The sequence below is a fragment of the Rhinoraja longicauda genome, chromosome 9 (genome assembly GCF_053455715.1).
Source record: "Rhinoraja longicauda isolate Sanriku21f chromosome 9, sRhiLon1.1, whole genome shotgun sequence".
Lineage (NCBI taxonomy): Eukaryota > Metazoa > Chordata > Chondrichthyes > Rajiformes > Arhynchobatidae > Rhinoraja > Rhinoraja longicauda.
The window spans coordinates 56,767,109-56,789,035 of NC_135961.1; the positions used below are offsets into that span (position 1 = coordinate 56,767,109).

General features: G+C 44.1%; 1 protein-coding gene across 2 annotated transcripts in view; it reads left to right on the top strand.

Annotated features, from left to right (window-relative positions):
* esr1 (estrogen receptor 1) overlaps positions 1 to 21,927 on the top strand; it is a 154,861-nt gene that overhangs the window by 10,529 nt on the left and 122,405 nt on the right. For both annotated transcript variants that reach the window (XM_078405557.1, XM_078405558.1), the window contains exon 2: positions 6,054 to 6,250. In XM_078405557.1, the coding sequence (XP_078261683.1) occupies positions 6,054 to 6,250 (197 nt within the window). The remainder of the gene's footprint in view (positions 1 to 6,053; positions 6,251 to 21,927) is intronic.

A 21,927-nucleotide genomic window follows, 5' to 3' on the forward strand; every position in this document is an offset into this window, starting at 1 on the left:
TTGAAGACAGAAGCAGGGGAATTTATTATGGGGAACAAAGAAATGGCAGACGAGTTAAACCGTTACTTTGGATCTGTCTTCACTGAGGAAGATACACACAATCTCCCAAATGTTCTAGGGGCCGGAGAACCTAGGGTGATGGAGGAACTGAAGGAAATCCACATTAGGCAGGAAATGGTTTTGGGTAGACTGATGGGACTGAAGGCTGATAAATCCCCAGGGCCTGATGGTCTGCATCCCAGAGTACTTAAGGAGGTGGCTCTAGAAATAGTGGAAGCATTGGAGATCATTTTTCAATGTTCTATAGATTGAGGATCAGTTCCTGTGGATTGGAGAATAGCAAATGTTATCCCACTTTTTAAGAAAGGAGGGAGAGAGAAAACGGGTAATTATAGACCAGTTAGTCTGACATCAGTGGTGGGGAAGATGCTGGAGTCAATTATAAAAGACGAAATTGCTGAGCATTTGGATAGCAGTAACGGGATCATTCCGAGTCAGCATGGATTTACGAAGGGGAAATCATGCTTGACAAATCTACTGGAATTTTTTGAGGATGTAACTAGGAAAATTGACAAGGGAGAGTCAGTGGATGTGGTGTACCTCGACTTTCAGAAAGCCTTCGACAAGGTCCCACATAGGAGATTAGTGGGCAAAATTAGGGCACATGGTATTGGGGGTAGGGTACTGACATGGATAGAAAATTGGTTGACAGACAGAAAGCAAAGAGTGGGGATAAATGGGTCCCTTTCGGAATGGCAGGCAGTGACCAGTGGGGTACCGCAAGGTTCGGTGCTGGGACCCCAGCTATTTACGATATACATTAATGACTTAGACGAAGGGATTAAAAGTACCATTAGCAAATTTGCAGATGATACTAAGTTGGGGGGTAGTGTGAATTGTGAGGAAGATGCAATAAGGCTGCAGGGTGACTTGGACAGGTTGTGTGAGTGGGCGGATACATGGCAGATGCAGTTTAATGTAGATAAGTGTGAGGTTATTCACTTTGGAAGTAAGAATAGAAAGGCAGATTATTATCTGAATGGTGTCAAGTTAGGAGGAGGGGGAGTTCAACGAGATCTGGGTGTCCTAGTGCATCAGTCAATGAAAGGAAGCATGCAGGTTCAGCAGGCAGTGAAGAAAGCCAATGGAATGTTGGCCTTCGTAACAAGAGGAGTTGAGTATAGGAGCAAAGAGGTCCTTCTACAGTTGTACCGGGCCCTGGTGAGACCGCACCTGGAGTACTGTGTGCAGTTTTGGTCTCCGAATTTGAGGAAGGATATTCTTGCTATGGAGGGCGTGCAGCGTAGGTTCACTAGGTTAATTCCCGGAATGGCGGGACTGTCGTATGTTGAAAGGCTGGAGCGATTGGGCTTGTATACACTGGAATTTAGAAGGATGAGGGGGGATCTTATTGAAACATATAAGATAATTAGGGGATTGGACACATTAGAGGCAGATAACATGTTCCCAATGTTGGGGGAGTCCAGAACAAGGGGCCACAGTTTGAGAATAAGGGGTAGGCCATTTAGAACGGAGATGAGGAAGAACTTTTTCAGTCAGAGGGTGGTGAAGGTGTGGAATTCTCTGCCTCAGAAGGCAGTGGAGGCCAGTTCGTTGGATGCTTTCAAGAGAGAGCTGGATAGAGCTCTTAAGGATAGCGGAGTGAGGGGGTATGGGGAGAAGGCAGGAACGGGGTACTGATTGAGAGTGATCAGCCATGATCGCATTGAATGGCGGTGCTGGCTCGAAGGGCTGAATGGCCTACTCCTGCACCTATTGTCTATTGTCTATTGAGAGGGGATCTTATCGAAACGTATAAGATTATTAAGGGGTTGGACACTTTATAGGCAGGAAACATGTTCTCAATGTTGGGGGAGTCCAGAACAAGGGGCCACAGCTTAAGAATAAGGGGTAGGCCATTTAGAACTGAGATGAGGAAAATCTTTTTCAGTCAGAGAGTTGTGAATCTGTGGAATTCTCTGCCTCAGAAGGCATTGGAGGCCAATTCTCTGAATTCTCTCTCAAGAGAGAGTTGATAGAGCAGAGAAGGCAGGAACGGGATACTGATTGAGAATGATCAGCCATGATCACATTGAATGGCGATGCTGGCTCGAAGGGCCGAATGGCCTCCTCGTGCACCTATTGTCTATTGTCTATTGTCTATACTCTTTGTGTGAATAATTTGCCCTTCCGATCTTTAAACCCTCTTCCCATTCACCATAAACCTATGCCCTCATGTTTTAGGTACCACTCCCATGTGAAACAGACATGGGTTAGCCACCCTATCGATGCCTTTCATAAATTTAAATACCACTAACATGTCACCTCTCCACCTCCCAGCTTATCCAATCTCTCCTCATAATTCAAGACTTCCAGTCCAGGTATCTTTGTGAATCTTATCTACACGCTCTCTCGCTAAACCATGTCCTTTCTTCAATGCAGTGTCCAGAACTGCACACAATACTCCAATTACAGCTTAACCGACATTTTGTACAACTGTAACATGACGTCCCAACTTTTATATCCAGTGCCTTAGCTGATGAAGGTAAGCACACAACGCACCTTCCTCACCGCTATGTCTAACTGTGTTCCCATTGTCAGAGAACTAGGTACTCGTACCCCAAGGCTCTCTGTTCAACAATAGTCAGTCTCCAGGATTCTGCCGTTCACCATGTACACTCTGGACTGATTTAACTTTCTAAAATGCATTACCTTTGCTTTTGTCCAAGTTACATTCCATCTGCCATTCACTCACCCATTTTCCAAGTTGAAATAAACCCTGTGGTAACCTTAGACAAACTTCTTCACTGTCCACCATACCACCAACTTTGGTGACGTCTGTCACCTACGTTTGCATCCAAATCATTACTATAACACAAACAATATAGGACACTCCCCTTCTTTCCTCCTCCTTCCTTTTCTGTTCTTCCTCCGTAAATGCTGTCCATCCTCCAATTCAGTGCAAGCACCAGAAGATGGCCTGACCCATGTTCCGTGTCTGCCCAACCTGTGTTTTCTGGTTTGTATTTGTAGCATCACCGCCTTTTTCTTTCTGATCAACACTTTTAGTTTAGTTAAGTTTTGTTTAGTTTGGTTTTAGTGATACAGTGTGGAAAGAGGCCCTTCAGCCCACCGAGTCCACGCTGAACATTGATCACCTGTTCTTCAACTCCCCCTCCCATTCCCAGTCTGACCTTTCTGTCATGGGCCTCCTCCAGTGCCATAGTGAGGCCCACCAGAAATTGGAGGAACAGCATCTCATATTTCGCCTGGGCAGTTTGCAGCCCAGTGGTATGAACATCGACTTCTCCAACTTTAGATAGTTCCTCTGTCCCTCTCTTCCCCTCCTCCTTCCCAGATCTCCCTCTACCTTCCTGTCTCCACCTATATCCTTCCTTTGTCCCGCCCCCCGACATCAGTCTGAAGAAGGGTCTCGACCCGAAACGTCACCCATTCCTTCTCTCCCAAGATGCTGCCTGACCTGCTGAGTTACTCCAGCATTTTGTGAATAAATTGATCACCTGTTCTCTGTTATCTCACTTTTGCATCCTACACTGCACACTAGGGGCAATTTACAGTAGCCAATTGACCTACAAACTTGCACATCTTTGGAGTGTGGGAGGAAACTGGAGAACCTAGAGGAAACCCAGGTGGTTACAGGGAGAAGGTACAAACTCTGCACAGACAGCACCTGTAGTCAGGATCGAACCTGGGTCTCTAGCACTGTGTTGTAGCAACTTTACCGCTGCGCCACCATGCCGCCCTCATTAGTCCTATAGCCATTGATGGGTTCCATGGTCAGGGTAAGGGGTAGGACAGTGGAGGGGATGGTGACAGTGTACACCGAGTTGGTAGGGCCAAAATCTATTTAGCACACAAGTCTGAAATCTCAGGTCTGAGGTTCAAAGCTTGATTGATTCTGTTTGTGACTAACACCGTGTTTCCAGACTCTTCTGTATCTGTGTTGTAAAAATAGTTCAAGAAGCATTGTTTTATTCTTGCTGATAAACATGCAGTTGGCGCAAACAAAAGCAGTCATTAAAACATTGTTCTGGAGTGTGCTGTCTGAAAACATGGCCGATGAAGGTTCAACGGTAACCTTCAAAAAGAAATCAGATAGAAACTTGAAAAGGAAAATTATGGGGAAAGAGTGGAGGTGGGGACTAACTAAACTGCTCAGACGTATTGAACTTGAATAGGCTCTCTCAGCACGATCATTCTCTGATAACTTTCACGTTTTTCTATATGTTCATTTTTACCTGACAGTTGTCGTTCTTGACTGTTCTATTGGTGTGTCCGCAGAGTGTTTTTTGGCCACTGGCTTAGGTTTAGGTTTATTGCTGTCACCTGCATTGAGATACAGCAAAAAAAAATTGTTTTGCATGCTACGCAATAAAATCAGACAATACTATAAATAAATCCAATCATGCCAAACTCAAGCATGATAGGTAGAGCGAAGGGAAAGATATAGAGTGCAAGAGTATAGTTTTCAGCATTATCGTATAACAGTTCCAAAGACAAAGTCCAATGTCCGCAGGATGGTAGAGGGGAATTGGTAACAGAGGAGAAGAAGCAGTGATTGGGTGAACGTATGAGGAGAGTTTGATGGGCCTGTACACACCGGAGTTTAGAAGGTTGAGGGGGGATCTCAGTGAAACCTAATGAATAGTGAAAGGCCCTGATAGAGAGGATGTGGAGAGGATGTTTCCAGTGGTGGGAGAGTCTAGGACCAGAGGGCACGGCCTCAGAATAAAAGGGTGTACCTGGAGATAAGGAGGAATTTCTTTAGCCAGACACTGATGAATCTGTGGAATTTATTGCCACTGATGGCGGTGGAGGCCAAGTTATTGGGCACATTTGAAGTGAAGATTAGTAAGGGCGTCAGGGATTATTGGGTTAAGGCAGGAGAACGGGATTGAGAGGGAATGATAGATCAGCCATGATTGAATGACAGAGTAGACTTTGGGCCAAATCGCTTAATTCTGCTCCTAGAACTTATGAACATGATTGATAAAATCTTGATTAGTAAGGGTGTTAAAGGTTATGGGGAGGAGGCAGGAGAATGAGGTTGAGAGGAAAAAATAGATAGACAATTAACAATAGACAATAGGTGCAGGAGTAGGCCATTTGGCCCTTCGAGCCAGCACCGCCATTCAATGTGATCATGGCTGATCATTCTCAATCAGTACCCCGTTCCTGCCTTCTCCCCATACCCCCTGACTCTGCTATCCTTAAGAGCTCTATCTAGCTCTCTCTTGAATGCATTCAGAGAATTGGCCTCTGAGGCAGAGAATTCCACAGATTCACAGCTCTCTGACTGGAAAAGTCTTTCCTCATCTCCGTTCTAAATGGCCTCCCCTTATTCTTAAACCACGATCGGATGGTGGAGTACTCGATGGGCTGAATGGCCTAATTCTGTTCCTATGTTCTATAATCCTCTCAGTGGCGCACTGTGAAAGCCCATTGAAACTAGAATCCCCTTAGCTGAAACAATTAGAACACAAACAAAAATGTCCTGTTGCGAGAGGAAAGTACAATTCGCGTGCCCACTCCTACTCCTGCCATATTAGAGGCAGGAAACATGTTCCCAATGTTGGAGGAGTCCAGAACAAGAGGCCACAGTTTAAGAATAAGGGGTAGGCCATTTAGAACGGAGATGAGGAAGAACTTTTTCAGTCAGAGAGTGGTGAAGGTGTGGAATTCTCTGCCTCAGAAGGCAGTGGAGGCCAGTTCGTTGGATGCATTCAAGAGAGAGCTGGATAGAGCTCTTAAGGATAGCGGAGTGAGGGGGTATGGGGAGAAGGCAGGAACGGGGTACTGATTGAGAGTGATCAGCCATGATCGCATTGAATGGCGGTGCTGGCTCGAAGGGCTGAATGGCCTACTCCTGCACCTATTGTCTATTGTCTATTGTCTACTCGTCCTGAATGGCCTACTCCTGCACCTATTGTCTATTGTCTATCTATTTTTTCCTCTCAACCCCATTGTTCCTACAAGACCTCTCAGACGCTTGGTTCTCATCCTGCCCTTGTTATTCTCTTGTGATTTTGCAGAATCAACAACGACAATCGCCGCCGAGTTAACGATCATCTCTCCAGCACCAGTGAGCAAAGCAGCCCGTCAACGGGCACCTTGGAATCCAGTAAGGAAACGCGGTACTGCGCGGTGTGCAGTGATTACGCCTCAGGCTATCACTATGGAGTCTGGTCGTGCGAAGGCTGCAAGGCCTTTTTCAAGAGAAGCATTCAAGGTAACAGATTCGCTGTAATATGTTAGTACTGCTCTCCATGGTAACGGACAGAGCTGTTAAGCAGCAGCCAATTTATATAATTTTGTACGTGTTTCCAGAAGTTTGTTTTCTGTGCGGTAAATTGGGAACTGTCGTATTATTTTCGAAACGCATCCATTGCCTTGACAACAACCACGAGCATAGATGCTGATCAACACAAACACCATTACCAACTCTGGCTCAGATCAATACACAGCACCTTCATCTCATATTGCATGAAAGTTTAGCGACTGCCCAGCTTAGCAAGATGATCCCTGTTATTTGTTAAGTGGTAGGATTGATTTTAATTAGCTGATTAGAGGGAAGGTCCTGGTTTTTAGGCTGGTGTCAAGGCAAGCAAGTCTCACAGCATCTGACTTTGGGGGGAAAAAAGTCAGCTCGGAATTGCTGGATAATTTTCTCTTTTAAATTTAATTGCTCAGGGATTGGACAGAGTGACCCGACCTTCAATCTATTCACCTGCGATGAGTGGCTTGATGCCAAGGGATAGGTTGAAGGTATCAAGACAAGAGTGTTCAATTGTTGTAAGTGCCAGGGCCGCACAATCAAGTTCTCACAACGCTGCAGCTTTGCCGGCACATTAAATGCAACAACGCTGCAAATAAATATACACCAAATTGCCCAAACTGTGCAGCAAAACTGTGCTAATGCGGCTTCAAACGCTTTTTTGGGGGGCAAAATTCTGATGTCCAGCGGCAAATTACACTGCAAATGCAAAGCGCAGACAAAGTGGCGAGATGGCAGCATCGCGGTAATTATTATCTGTTCCAGGTTCATTCATCACCACTGTTCTTGCTAACAATACATTGGCTCCTGATCCTCAAGTGCCCACAATTCTCCAAGATCTCCGATGTCGCTCTGACTCCAGCTTCTTGCATCATTTTGCATTGTGTACATTGAAGGCAAACCTGGCGATTTTATGCCAGCCCATATTATTTCTTTCAGATGGCAAAGATGAAACTTCCCCCCCCCCTCCCACCCCCCCAACCGCCTCCTGACAGAAACCAATGAATTTTACTTCTTTTTTTGATTCTCGTAACACAACAGAAGGACTGTTTACTAAATTAAAATTACATTTGAAAGCTAGACCACACATAGTCATTAACGCAAAGGAATGGCATTTTAGTCATGGTATAACTGGATGACAGAACAGACACAAAGGGCTGAATAGTTTACGCCTGTTCACCCATTTCAGTTAAAATCACCTTCATTTCACATGTGATAATGAATTTTTCAATCCTCTGATCCTTTGGTTGATTTTGGATTCTCCCCGATGATAGACCACCATTGAATTATTTTCTCTTGGACCCCTTGCACCTGGTGGAGCAAATGCTTCACCCAGACGATCATTGGTGATTGGCCTGTGATGTATTTTGGGATTACTGATACACATTGTAACTTTCCTTGAAACACGCTCCCAAGGCATTAAACTGCCCAACAGTGTTAAAGACAAAAAAAACCTTCACTTTGTTCCCAGTTATTGCACTCACTCCAAAAGACATCCTCTATGGAGAGCTAACATCTGGGAGGAGAACCATCGGCCGCCCCCAGCTACGTTACAAGGATGTCTGCAAGAGAGATTTGAAGGCGCTCGACATCGATGTGGAGTCCTGGGAGAGCCTTGCAGCTGACCGTACGAGGTGGAGAGGTACCGTGAACCAACATCTCAAAACGGGGGAAGAGAAACTGATGAACGCAGCGGCAGACAAGCGGGCATGCAGAAAGGAGCGCAGCAACTTCAACAGACCGGAGACCACACACAAATGTGACCTTTGCGACAGAGACTGTCACTCCCGCATTGGTCTCTTCAGCCACAAGCGACGCTGCTCCGGCCGAGGTGTGGAGCAAGCAGCCAACTAGGATGCATCACCCATGGTCAGCCATGACCGAGGAGGCCCAAGAAGAAGGGTTCTTTTTCAGTTACATTATGGAGCTTGAGAAAGTGTGCATTATTATTTTGTGTTGTTGCTCTGATTTTGGAATTAGTTGCAATGTGGCCTTCCCGTCACAAATATCTTGATGGTTGGATGGAAGTGAGAACTTGCATTTATATAGCAACTTTCATGATCTCAGAATGGCCCAAAGTACTCTACAGGCAATTGATGAAGACAGTGAAATGTAGTCACTGTTACAATATCACAGTGTAAACTGGCAGCCAACTTATACAAGCAGGGAAATATTTTCAGTGGTATTATCTGAGGTGGATTTTGGTTGGAAAACTGGGAAAACACCTGCTGATATTTTTTTGAATAGTGCCATGGGTTCTGGGCACTTCAGATATTGTGGTCCAGCAACCAAAGGAAGGGCCAACAATATCAGAGTTGGGGAGGGGGGGGGGGGTGGTGCAAGTGTGAAACAGTGGCCAAAGTCAGAGTCATGTATAGAAACTGCAGGCAAACGTACTTGAGTTATGCAGCAAATTAACTTGGTGTCTGAAACAGGTGTCAGAAACATGGAAAATAGGTGCACGAGTAGGCCATTCGGCCCTTCGTGCCAGCACCGCCGTTCAATATGTTCATGGCTGATCATCCAAAATCAGTACCCCGATCCTACCTTTTCCCCATATCCCTTGATTCCCTTAGCCCTCTGAGCTAAATCTAACTCTCTCTTGAAAACATCCAGTGAATTGGCCTCCACTGCCTTCTGCGGCAGAGAATTCCACAGATTCACAACTCCCTGGGTTAAAAAGTTATTCCTCATCTCAATCCTAAATGGCCTACCCCTTATTCTTAAACTGTGACACCTGGTTCTGGACTCCCCCAACATCAGGAACATTTTTTCTGTATCTACCCTGTCCAATCCTCTAAGAATTTTATATGTTTCTATAAGATCCCCTCTCATCCGTCTAAATTCCAGCAAACACCAGCCCAGTCGACCCAATTCTTTCATCATATGTCAGTCCCACCATCCCGGGAATTAACCTGGTGAATCTACGCTGCACTCCCTCAATAGCAAGAATGTCCTTCCTCAAATTAGGAGACCAAAATTGCACACAATACACTAGGTGCAGTCTCACCAGTGCCCTGTGCAACTGCAGTAGGACCTCCTTGGTCCTGAACCCAAATCCTCTTATATGGCTTCGAGTTGGCAATGTGTGAACTTACACATTGCATTTAATATCCTAGTTAAATTCCAACATCTGAACTTGGAAAAGGGACAGTTAACCTTTCATGTCAGGGCCCTTCTTCAAACTGTCAGAAATCACCAACTTCCCCACTTTACCACTTCCAAAATGTTGTCATCGGCTGTATTTCTCTGAAGAACACAGGGAGACAATGCTGTAACGACTACTGTTCCCTATAAAACTGAGAAACTAGGTTGTGTCAGCGGTGGCTTAGCACAGATGGCAACTGAATTGAGCAGACCTTGAAGCGCGACTGGGAGAGGTGGGATCATTGTTTCGGTGCATTTGTGAGGCAGCTGGAACCGTTGTTCCATTTCAAGTTTGCTTCTTGCTGTGCGGAAGGAGGAATGGATTGATTTATTTGAGGCTGAGCAGTCACTGTTGTTAGAAGAGACGAGATAGCTTGTCTGACCTTGAGGTGGGAGAGAACATTTTGAGCCGTATGAGCCGCTGCCAGGGACGGCAACAAAAATGAATCACGGATTCACTTAATGAGGCAATGCTAAAATAGAAAGGGAACGCCCCAGAAATGCAGTTGCTGCAGCACACATAAACTATACAAACTATACAAAATATAGTTATAACATACAACTATAGCACACTAACTACACAGACTGCATAGTTTGTGCTTATTTACAGCAGACAGGGATTTTGATAGACTTCCTTTCATTGAAATTAATATGATGACTTAAAGCCGGCAATTTTATTTGTAGAGATGTGGAATCTTTTCTTAAATCTCCCCTCTTGCAAGGTCTCAATAAACCATCTTTCCCTCCCACCATGATTGTGCTTAACTACACTGTATCTCTGTCCTCGCTGCCTTGAAAACCTCATATGGCTTCAGAGCCACCGGGGCCTCTTTCACCCCACCCCCGTCCTCCACCACCTCCTCCTCCACAGTTACTTCCTGCCCTGGATCCCACTGCCTTTTCTGGTTGGGACACTCCCTCCTGGTGGCCCCATCACAACTGCCAAAGCTTTAAGCAGCCTCGGCCTTCCCCACTCCAATTCCTTCACAAAAAACATTTCCTTTAACCTTCTCCCCATCTCTCCATCCTTCTCAGACTCCATGTTTCTTACCAAATCCACACAACTCACCTGCTGCAGTTTGTCAGCCAAAACCCTTTTTTCCTTCTGTCTATATACTTTCATTTCTCTTTTACTAAAGGTGCTGCAATCACGTATTTATCTGTCAAATGTGTCATTTTTAAACTAACTGTGTTTAAAATGACTGTATTCATTTTCTAATAATAATTCAGCATAACAATGGGGAGTGTTGTAGAGCAGAGGGATCTAGGAGTGCAGGTACATAGTCCCTTGAAAGTGACATCACAGTGGTCAAAAAGGCTTTTGGCTCATTGGCCTTTAGCAGTCAGAGTACTGAGTAAAGAAGTTGGGAGGTCATGTTGCAGTTGCATAAGACGTTGGTGAGGCCACATTTTGGAGTATTGTGTTCAGTTTTGGGCACCGTTATAGGAATGATGTTGTCAAGCTGTAAAGGGTGCAGAGAAGATTTGTGAGGACGTTGCCAGAAGTCAAGGGCCTGAGCTATAGGGAGCATTTGAACAGACTAGAGCTCTATTCCTTGGAACCACGGAGGATGAGGGGTGCTCTTCTAGTGGCGTACAAAATCATGAGAGGAATAGATTGGACAACGCACAGAGTCTCTTGTCCAGAGTAGGGGAATCGAGAACCAGAGGACATAGGTTTAAAGTGAGGGGGGAAAGATTTAATAGGAACCCGAGGGGGTTATACAAAGCCTGGTGGGTTTATGGAACGAACTGCTGGAGGAGGCAGTTGAGGCAGGTACTATCACGACATTTAAGAAACATTTAGACAGGTACATGGATAGGCTCGGTTTAGAGGGAAATGGGCCAAATGCAGGCAGGTGTGACTCGTGTAGATGTGGCATGTTGGTCGGCATGGGCCAAAGGGCCTGTTTCAACACTATATGACTCTATGACTCTATCTATGACTCTATGTGGCACTTGAGAAAGGACTTGTCCTTGCTCCATGACAATAAATTAGGGCTTTTGTTGTATTGGCAGACAGTGAAATTAATTTGAGCACCTTGCTGGGTACATGAAAGACCAGCCACAAAAACAACATGACAGCGAGGACAGATCAGAGGGAGGGTATTTGTCAGTGAAAAGGTTTTCTCCTGATTCCTCAAAGTCACGCCATCATCCTTCAGACACAAATCATGACTGTGACATTGTCAAGGACAAAGCAGTAGAAATACAAGGAGACCTATTGATTTCTTCAAAATTACAGATGGAATGAAACTTTACAATCACGGTTCATTGAAAAAAGACTTAATTAATATTTGCAGGTGGGAAAACAAGACAAATCGTTTTAAGTTATTTATGCAAGTGTGATCGTTAACTGAGGTCCAGTGAATATTCCTCTATGGATAATGATAAAGAGTGGAAATAATATTGACCACAAATATAATGATCACATTTTTTCTCACAGTCACCCTGCATGTTACCCTGTCACCTTTCGCATTGTGGATAGATCAAGGAGACCTTGCAACAAAACTCCATGTGGAGAATCTATTTTGTGGTTCTGTTAAAAATAGGTGCCACGGCATGCCTTGATTCTCTCTGTCTCTTCTCTTTGATCTGATACTCTTTCCCCTGTAGCCGGGTTCAGAAACACTGATCAAGAGCAGAAATTCACCATGACATAGAGGCCTCACTGAAAATAGAAGGTAGGGTGTTTGCAACACAAGGCCATTCATTAACCAGTGGTCACGAGCGCATTGCCTTGCGTACTTTCTCCATATTAATTGCATGCTGTGTCACCAACTAGCAGAATCAAGTCGGCTTGTGCGGTGAAAAGGGAAAATCAGTCGGGCGAGCTCTTTCTATTGCCTCTGGCATCTTTCTTTACACCAACGAAAGATCCTTGTGTGCTATCTGTCCCTGAATCCTGGTTGATGCAGCTGGAATGCTAACCAGAAAAGCTACCACATCCTCTACCCGAAAGAGTAAAGAGTTCCGTTTATATAATACCTTTCGCAACCTCAATAACCCAAAGTGGTCTACAGCTGACAAAACACTGTCAGGGTTTAGAGTATGGTTGCCAATTGTGCAGAGCAAGCTCCCAACAATAGCAATGTGGTAATGACTGGATAAGTTGCTCTTAATAGTAATAATAAGGAACAGTAGCTGCTGGTTTATACCAAAGATCGACACAAAATGCTGGAGTAACTCAGCGGGTCAGGCAGCATTCCTGGAGAAAATAGACTGGCGATGTTTTGGGTTGGAACCCTTCTTCAGACAGTTTATTAAATTGCTCTTAATAGTGTAGATTCAGAAATAAGCTTTGACCAGGGTCCAATACTTAATACAACTGACATTTAAAGGAAAAGGTGTCGTGATGATGCATGAAAACATTAAATTTACTAAAGATATGATTATTACTTTGTGCGTTGATTGAACAGTTTATCAGATGTGTTCCGCTAGACCTTTGGTAGGATACAAATTGTACATTCCTTGTATTTTTGTAAATGTTATGGTATTGCCACAACTCGCAGTGTAGGTGGGTGGTGGTCAACTGAGTTGAAGTTGATGGATATGTAGAATGTAGGAAAAAAACTGCAGATGCTGGTCTAAATCGTAGGTAGGCACAAAATGCTGGAGTAACTCAGCGGGTCAGGCAGCATCTCTGGAGAGACGGAATGGGTGATGTTTCGGGTTGAGACCCGATGATCAGTCTGAAGAAGGGTCTCGACCCGAAACGTCACCCATTCCTTCTTTCCAGAGATGCCGCCTGACCCGTTGAGTTACTCCAGCATTTTGTGTCTACCTTCGACATGTAGAGTGAATGGGTTATCGTTAAGCGTGGGCAATGGGATTGTTTCAAGGCCTGGCCGTAGACTTGATGGGCTAAATTGCTCTTGTGCCATAAGGAAATATAATAAATAATTTGAAAAGCAAAAATACTGCATAGGCTGAAAGAAAACACGAGAACCCTGAAGAAACTCAGCAGGTCAGGCAGCAATGACACTTCAGTTGGAAATACAGTATTTTCATCCTTTAGTCTGACTATACTCACTGATTTACTGAAATCTAGTCAGGATTTGTGCAGTTGTTTGTCTATTTTGTTAAACCTGACAATGTTTAAAGAGGTGTAAGAGAGGGATGTTGCATCTGCAGGCAGACTGTCAGGAGGAGTTGGTGGGTTGGTGATTGATAGCACAAGCTGGACTCGGCATGTACTGGAAGGAAGAAATCTCTTGAAGCTTTGAAGCACCTCATGTATTCAAATGTTTCCTCCTTTAACTCCCTTCGTTGATTTATTACTATGCAAATAAAAGATTTGATAGTGTATCTAAGGGAACCTTCCCATTACTATTATAGTTTTAGAAGCAGCTTCACTTTTGCGGCAAAGGTATATTTACACTATTAATATTATTGAGGCAGATACTGATGCCGGATTCACGTTGCACTTAAAATTCCTACTTGGCTACGCGGCATTTAAAATCTAAACACTGCCAGCATTGATGAGCTACCGATTAGTTGCCTCTCAGGAAGCAGTTGAGTGAGCTGCTGCCCTCTTCTATTGCTGTAGAAGTTACTTGTATCGCTCAGGTCACCGCTATGAAGCAAATCAACGTCCCAGGTGGTGTCCCCAGTGGGATAGCCTTGTTTGCCTTGGCCATTCCACCACTAATCACATAGGCAGCTGCACACCAGCATTCCAAGTCTTCTACCGTTTCTTGGCCAAAAAACAACGTGAATTTCTCTAGGCACCTTCCACGAGAGCTCCCCAAAAGCCCTTCAAAGCCAACGGAGTACTTAACGACTGTAGTCACTGTTGTATGGAGAAAGGTCAATATTGGCAGTTTCCAACTGTTCAATTTCTAAAGTGCTCAGAAGCCAGAAATGTGATGTCAAATGTTCTGTTGGTAATGATTGAGGGGTGATTCATGACCAGGATGCTGGAGGGTGATGTCCAGCCACTGCTGAAAATAACATGGGATCTTTTATTGTGCAGTGATGGAGAAGGTTCATGTCTTATCTGAGCGATGGCCCTTCTGATAATGCAGCTAGTCTGTCTCTGCACCTCCCAACATGTCCAGTTGGTGCTGGACCACTACATAGGTTTCCTTTTCTGCCCCCAGTCTGGCTATGTTTGTTTCTCCACCCAATGGTCTGCCCCACCACTTTCACCATTTGCCTACCGATGGCATCTAGAGTCTACAAGCACCATGTTCTGATTCTCATCCATCTCCCCCAAACATCTCCAGTGTTAGACTGCTTCTCGAGATCTCATGTGGGACCTACATAGATTTTCTTCAATTGAACATGACCTTTCAGTCTTCACCCCAAATGCTGTTCCCATCCGCCTGGTCAGTTTAGCTGCCGCCTTCTACCTCTGCATTATCACCAAACCTCAGCGTATCTGCTGCAGAGGCCTTGAACAATGTTTGTGTGGCTCCAGCAATGATTTCCATCTGCCTTCCTTCATCCACCGTCTGTAAATTTAAAGCTCATTTAAAGCTCTTTGTGGATTGTGTCCTAAATCACATCAAGTCCTGAGCTCTCCCTGTGCTGGTCCATACTGGCCTACAATAACATCGTATGTTTCCCATTTAAAATTCCCATCCTAGCGCTTAAATCATATCAGGTCCTCGTCTTTCACTGTTTCTGAAATCCCCTTTGGCCATTTGCCTCTTATAGAGGTCGCTGCATTCCTCTACTTCTGGTGTATTGTGTATCACCCTTACCCGCACAGTCTGTGGCTGTACCAGCTGTGTACACTGGCCCAAAGGGTGGAATTCCACCCTCACAGGCCCTTTCAGTACGTGGTTGCCTAGCCTTCTTTTTATCCCTAACAGCAATTATTACGTCTTGATTTTAGCTGTCGATGCAATGTTTTGGAATGTATTTTTTCCTATTTTACAAAGGCAGTATTTTTTGTTATATTTGCTGTTGATAAAAAGGAGTGACTAAAACTAGTTTATGTGCAATTGTCCTGGCCTGGAGGTTGATTGGTGCCTTTTGCCTGGGTGTAACAGGAACATCAAAGTAACAATACAATGCAGTTACAATGCAACCACTGCCATTTTAGCAAAGGTAGCAAAAATAGCAGTTGGTGCTTGATCCTGCTTACATCTATCTCAGCCTCCGCCTTCCCAATCACCTCACCTTCCTTCCCAGCATTTCCCCATTCCTCTTCTTCTTGCTCGAGGACCTGCCTCTTGATCGCCTCATTGCTTCTCAGTTGTTCTTCCTTCCCATCAAACTTCCTCAATAACAGCCCACCTCCTCATCACTATCCCTCTTTCCTTCACCATCTTCATCCAGGCCACCCTCAGCCGACGCCTTGACTTGCCTTTCTCAACTGCCATCCTCCTGGACAATCCTGCCATCATCCCGCACCAGCCAGGCTCACTCTCCATCATCCCACCAATTCCCCCCACATTGCTGACCACAATATTCCAATTGCACTAAGTCCTTTCCTCAAGCTCACTAACGGCTCGCAACCACTCACAACCTCAACTTGCAAGGTCATCTTCAAGAATTCAATCATCAAATACCATGTGGCTTTGCTGGCTCTCTGCAAACCATGCCATACCAATTTTGAGGCCTCCATTGATACCAATCCTAGTATTCGTATGTCAACAGGGACAGTACATTTTCATATTAAACTTAACAAAAGTCCATTTTACACATCATTCCAGAAGATGGAAGAGTGAAATTGTTCTGCTATCCAGCTTTCTAGTTCCCCAGATGAGAAAGTGGGATAACACAAAACAGTGTGAGCGGATGATCAATGGGTCGGCATGGACGTGGTGGACCGAAGGGCCTGTTTCCATGCTCTATCTCAAAAACTAAAACTAAAAAGCAAGAAAGCATGCCTTTACATTCAGCGACTACAACTTGCCAGAATGTAGGAAAGGGTTAATCAGATTTTGGATTTGAAAATTCAAAGATGGGGAGGAGTGAGGGAATGTAAGGGGGAGTGGATAACAGAGCCAGCCACGACGACACCGCTTTCAGATTTGTGCTCAAATTGACAAAAACAATCATCTGAGAAAGCAGTAATTAATTTAAAACAATAGATCATTCTGTAACGGTAACCTTGTAATTTTTAACTCCTTCTTTTAACTCTGAGGAACTGTGCAATGTGGACTCATATAATGCTCCCTACAAACAAGTTTATCTAAAAGAAAACATGTAGAACAAGTCACGATAAAAGTAAATCCATGGACATGATTTACAAAACTAAATGAAAATAGCAGCCTGCCTGGATCTTTAATCTGATAATATAAATAAATATCTCACTCCTTAATCTTTTCTCCATAACATTTATTCCTGCATGCAAAATGGCTTTCCCAAATTCCTACTGCCTTTGCTGGCTTAAGTAATGATATAATTTAAGACCTTGCATCCATCTGAAATTCATATCAGAGAATCATTTGGTGTTAATAACATTACTATCGCTACCCGTTTACTTCTGTGAAACGCAATCTTGTTGAAGACGACAGAATTTAAATTCAGTCATCTTGTTTAAAAATCTTTTTAAATCGATTCTCCTGATTTTTTATCTCGCGTGCAGAACAACACTACTGCAAATGTTTTAGATTAAAATCTAGTTTTTGTTCGGTTCTCCGTTTGCTAATTGATAAATGTTCAATGCCCCTTTATATAACTCTTTGGTAGTCATCGTATTCCATTCACAAGATTAAAGCTATAGTACCATGTTTATGAGGATGACCATTCCAGACTTTTTACGGGGCATCCAGGATGAATTAAATGGTTCAGTTTATTTAAGGACAGAACAAAATGAATGAGAGAAAGCAGCATCTTAAACCCCCTAAGAGTTTGGGAGCACAGTTATAAACTAGAATTCATTATGTTTTTATTTAACTAGTGTTTCTTTGATATTCAAGAGCCAAAGAGTGTTTAATTGTCACGAAAACGGAACAATTAAATTCTTACTTGTAACAGCATTACAGGTCTGTAAACAAATTACTTCTGGATCGCATAATATACAAAAAACTTAATAAAATAATAGCAAAACAAAAGTTCCTCATGCAACCAAGACAGCTCGTAGTTTAGCTGGGGTTGTAGTGTTCAAGAGTCTGATGGTTGTTGAGAAGAAGCTGTTCCTGAACCAGGACGCTACAGTTTTCAGGCTCCTATACCTTCGTCCCATCGGCAGGAGTGAAAGCGAGTGTACCCAGGGTGATGTGGGCCCCAGATGATTCTGGCTGCCTTTTTTGAGGCAGAACCTTCCACAGATTCCTTTGATACTAGGGAGGTCAGAACCCACCAGATGGACCAGCCAGTGACCACCATTTTTGTATTCTCCTTCTTTCCACCAATATTTACCATTATAATTATAGACAATAGACAATAGGTGCAGGAGTAGGCCATTCGGCCCTTCGAGCCAGCACCACCATTCAATGTGATCATGGCTGATCATTCTCAATCAGTACCCCGTTCCTGCCTTCTCCCCATACCCCCCTGACTCCGCTATCCTTAAGAGCTCTATCGAGCTCTCTCTTGAATGCATTCAGAGAATTGGCCTCCACTGCCTTCTGAGGCAGTGAATTCCACAGATTTGCAACTCTCTGACTGAATTTTTTTTTCCTCATCTCCGTTCTAAATGGCCTACCCCTTATTCTTAAACTGTGGTCCCTGGTTCTGGACTCCCTCAACATTGGGAACATGTTTCCTGCCTCTAACGTGTCCAACCCCTTAATAATCTTATATGTTTCGATAAGATCCCCTCTCATCCTTCTAAATTCAAGTGTATTCAAGTGTATAATTCCATTAACTTACTTATCCAATTATTCCTGATAAAACTTACATGTTCGATTTCTTGGTTTGCAAGATGTAGTTGTAATGCTAATATTGTCAATATGTAGCCACAATGTTGGGGCTGGCCACACAGATGGTGTGTGGAGATCACATATTCAGCCTGGTGCTTGTGTAGGTTTCCCTTCTGGGTGCCCAGGAATTCCTCCCGCATTCCAAAAACATGCCAGTTGGCAGGTTAATTGGCTCCTGTGATTTACCCCTGGTGTAGATGGGTGCAGGTCGATGCAGGATGGGTTGCATGCAGAAGAGAAAGAGAAATAACTGGGGGAATGGGATTTAGCTGAAATCCAGAATAAGTTCGACAGGCCACATGTCATTGTATGTAGTAATGAAATAATAGAAAAGTCCATATACAAAATAGAGGTATTACTGATAATGTAAATACAAGGAACAGCAGTCGCTGGAGTAAAATGCTGGAGTGTCTCAGCGGGCTAGGCAGCATCTCTGGAGAACATGGATAGGTGATGTTTCTGGTCAGGACCCTTTTTCAGACCGATTACGAGCGTGGTGGGCAAGAAAGAGAGCTGGTGCGGGGAGGAGCAGTAACAGATATTAGTAAGATATGAAACCACCCAATTTTCATGTCAGAATATGTGAAATACCAATGACTTCATAAACAAACAAATAAATAATGCTAACCTCATTGCTGATAGAATTAGAAACAACTAATTCATGTAAACTATAAGCTGATCCCCCTACTTAGTGGCTGAACATCTTTAAGCAGCACATTCAGAAAATTAAAGGTCTCTGGGCTTATATGTGACAACATTCCTCAAAGAGTGTGTGACTTGTTGAGTGACACCCTTTCAGTAACTTAACGCGGCTTCTTAAGGTGGATGTTCCGCGGATCCTGAGGAAAGGTAGAATGAAAGTACAGCGAATAATTTTAGTACTGCATTTTTTGTATCGTGTGCATTTCTGGTCACCCCATCCATTACAAGGATGGATGTGAAGGCTTTGAAGAGGGTGCAAAAGAGGCTTACCAGAATGCTGCCTGGATTAGAGGGAATTGGCTACAAGGAGAGGTTGGGCAGAATTGGAGTGTTTTCTCTGGACTGCCGGAGATTGAGGGGAGACCTGATAGAAGTATATAAACGTTTGAGAGGCATGGATAGGGTAGTCAACGGGAACCTTTCTCCTAAGGGTTGAGACAGCAAAGACTAGATGGCAGTGCTTTAAAGTGAGAGGGGCAAAGTTTAAAGGGGAGGTGCAGGGGCAAGCTTTATTTTACACAGCGGGTGGTGGTGTCTGTAATGCACTGCTACGGGTGTTGGGTGGAAGCAGATACGATTGTAGCGTTTTAAGATGATTTTGGATAGACACATGGATGTGCAGGGAATGGAAGGATATGGATGGCTTGCAGGGAGATGAGATTAGTTTATCTTGGCATCATGTTCGGCACAGACATCGTGAGCCAAAGTGCCTGTCCCTGTGCTGTGCTGTTCTATGTTCAACGATGTATCTAAGGCTATTCAGGACAAGAGATAAAGTGCAAAAAAACCCCAATACATTGATCCAGAAACAGTTGGGAAGTAGAGGAGGAAGAGTTTGAGAAAGTTCAGGATGAGATTACCATTAACATTTACATGCCAGAGCAACATCTTAAAAACTCAGAGTGAAATGTTAAAGATGATAAATGCAAGAAATGCAATATGTATCAGCATGCAAGTTTGGAATTATAGTTTTGAGTAGATACAAGGAACTGCAGATGCTGGTTTATTTTTTAAAAAGACGCAAAGTGCTAGAGTAATAGCGTGTCACACAGCACCTCTGGAGATCATGGATAGGTGACATCCATGTCAGGACCCTTCTTCACAGGTGGAAGGAGAGGAGGAGGGGAGAAATAGATGTGAGTCCAGGTGTGGCACAAAGAAGAAGGGGGGGGAAGGAGGGGAGAGGGGGAGTTTTGTTGTTACCTGAAATTGGAGAATTCAATATTTACACCATTGGGTTGTAAGCGGAATACTAGGTGTTTTTCCTTGGTCTCACCGATGCACTGGAAGTCACATCAGGAACACTGGATGCAGTAGATGACATTGGAGGAGGCACACTTGAAAGGACTGTTAGAGTCCCTGGATGGAGAGAAGGTAGGAGGTATCTGACAGGCATTACTTCGCTTGTGGTTGCAGGGGATAGTACCTCTGGAGGGATGGTTTGGATGGGAAGGGATGAGTGGACCAAGGAGTTGTGGAGGGACCAGTGGGAATGAGATGTAACTGGTGGTGGGATCACGTTGAAGGTGACGAGAATGTCCGAGGATGATGTGTTGGATGTAGAGGCTGGCGGGGTGACAGGTGAGGACCAGGGGAACTCCATCCTTGTTCTGTCTGGGGGGAGGGAGAGCAAGAGCAGAACTATGGGACACAGAAGGGAGCAGGCGAGGGATCAATCAATGACAGCGGGGGGGGACGGGGACGACGGACCACGGTTACTAAAGATCGAGGACATCTTGGATGTCTTAGAATGAAAAGCCTCATCTTGGGAACTGGAAAAAATTGTCAGATAGAGATCGAGAAAGGTGAGACAAGTGTCAGGGATAGTCCAAGTAATTTTCTGGGCAGGGTGGAATTTAGTGGCAAAATGAATGAATGAATGAATGAATAAGATTTTTGGCCAACTATGTGCATATACAAGGAATGTGCCTTAGTGCTCCGCTCACAAATGACAACACAAACATACAGTTAACAATTAAGAATAAAGCATAAACACATCATATCATATCATATCATATATCTACAGCCGGAAACAGGCCTTTTCGGCCCTCCAAGTCCGTGCCGCCCAGTGATCCCCGTACATTAACACTATCCTACACCCACTAGGGACAATTTTTACATTTACCCAGCCAATTAACCTACATACCTGTACATCTTTGGAGTGTGGGAGGAAATCTAAACATGTGGGTGAAAATAAACCAGAGCAAAAAAGAAACTACAGACTTTGGTTATTGAGTAGAACTACCACTCGTGGGAAAAAAAGCTATTTTTATGTCTGGCTGTGGCTGCTTTGACAGTCTGGAGTCGTCGTCCATGAGATCAACGAGTTCCACATGGGTGCAGGAGGCAGCCTGTGTAGTGGAGCAAGAGTTTGGGGGGGGTGGTGCCAATGTATGCTTGGAACAAGGATTGTTCATTGTAACCAACAAAAAGGCAGGCATCGCTGGAGCCCATGCAGGTGCCCAAGGCCACACCTATAACTTGGAGTTGGGGGATGGTGCCAGTGTACAATTGAAACAAGGACTGAATGACGTTCGACGTTGTAGGTTTCGAAGTGGGTTCGAGGAAGTTGTAAATAGAGAAGATTAATTACTCTGTATTCAGTCCCCCAAATAGTTTATTACCTTTTACCAACTGCGTTGTGCCAAAGTTGTACATGAGGATGAAAAGGGAAGTTAAAATTGAATGCAAGCAATCTGCTGTGGAGATAAAACATAAGGCTGCAAGAGGCATTTGTTTTCAACGTTATGCGTCCTTAAAATGTGAGCAATGTTTGATTTAGGTACTCTACAAGCATAGTTAGCTCTAAAGATTTCAAACTTTAATCAGCTGCACACACTTACCCTTTCATAACAGTGAACATTCAGTTGTGGAGAGGAGGAACAAGGGAAAGGTGACATAATCTGATGTAACCATGCATTGCTCGATGACTTTGTACGAATATATTTATTTTGAGATGCT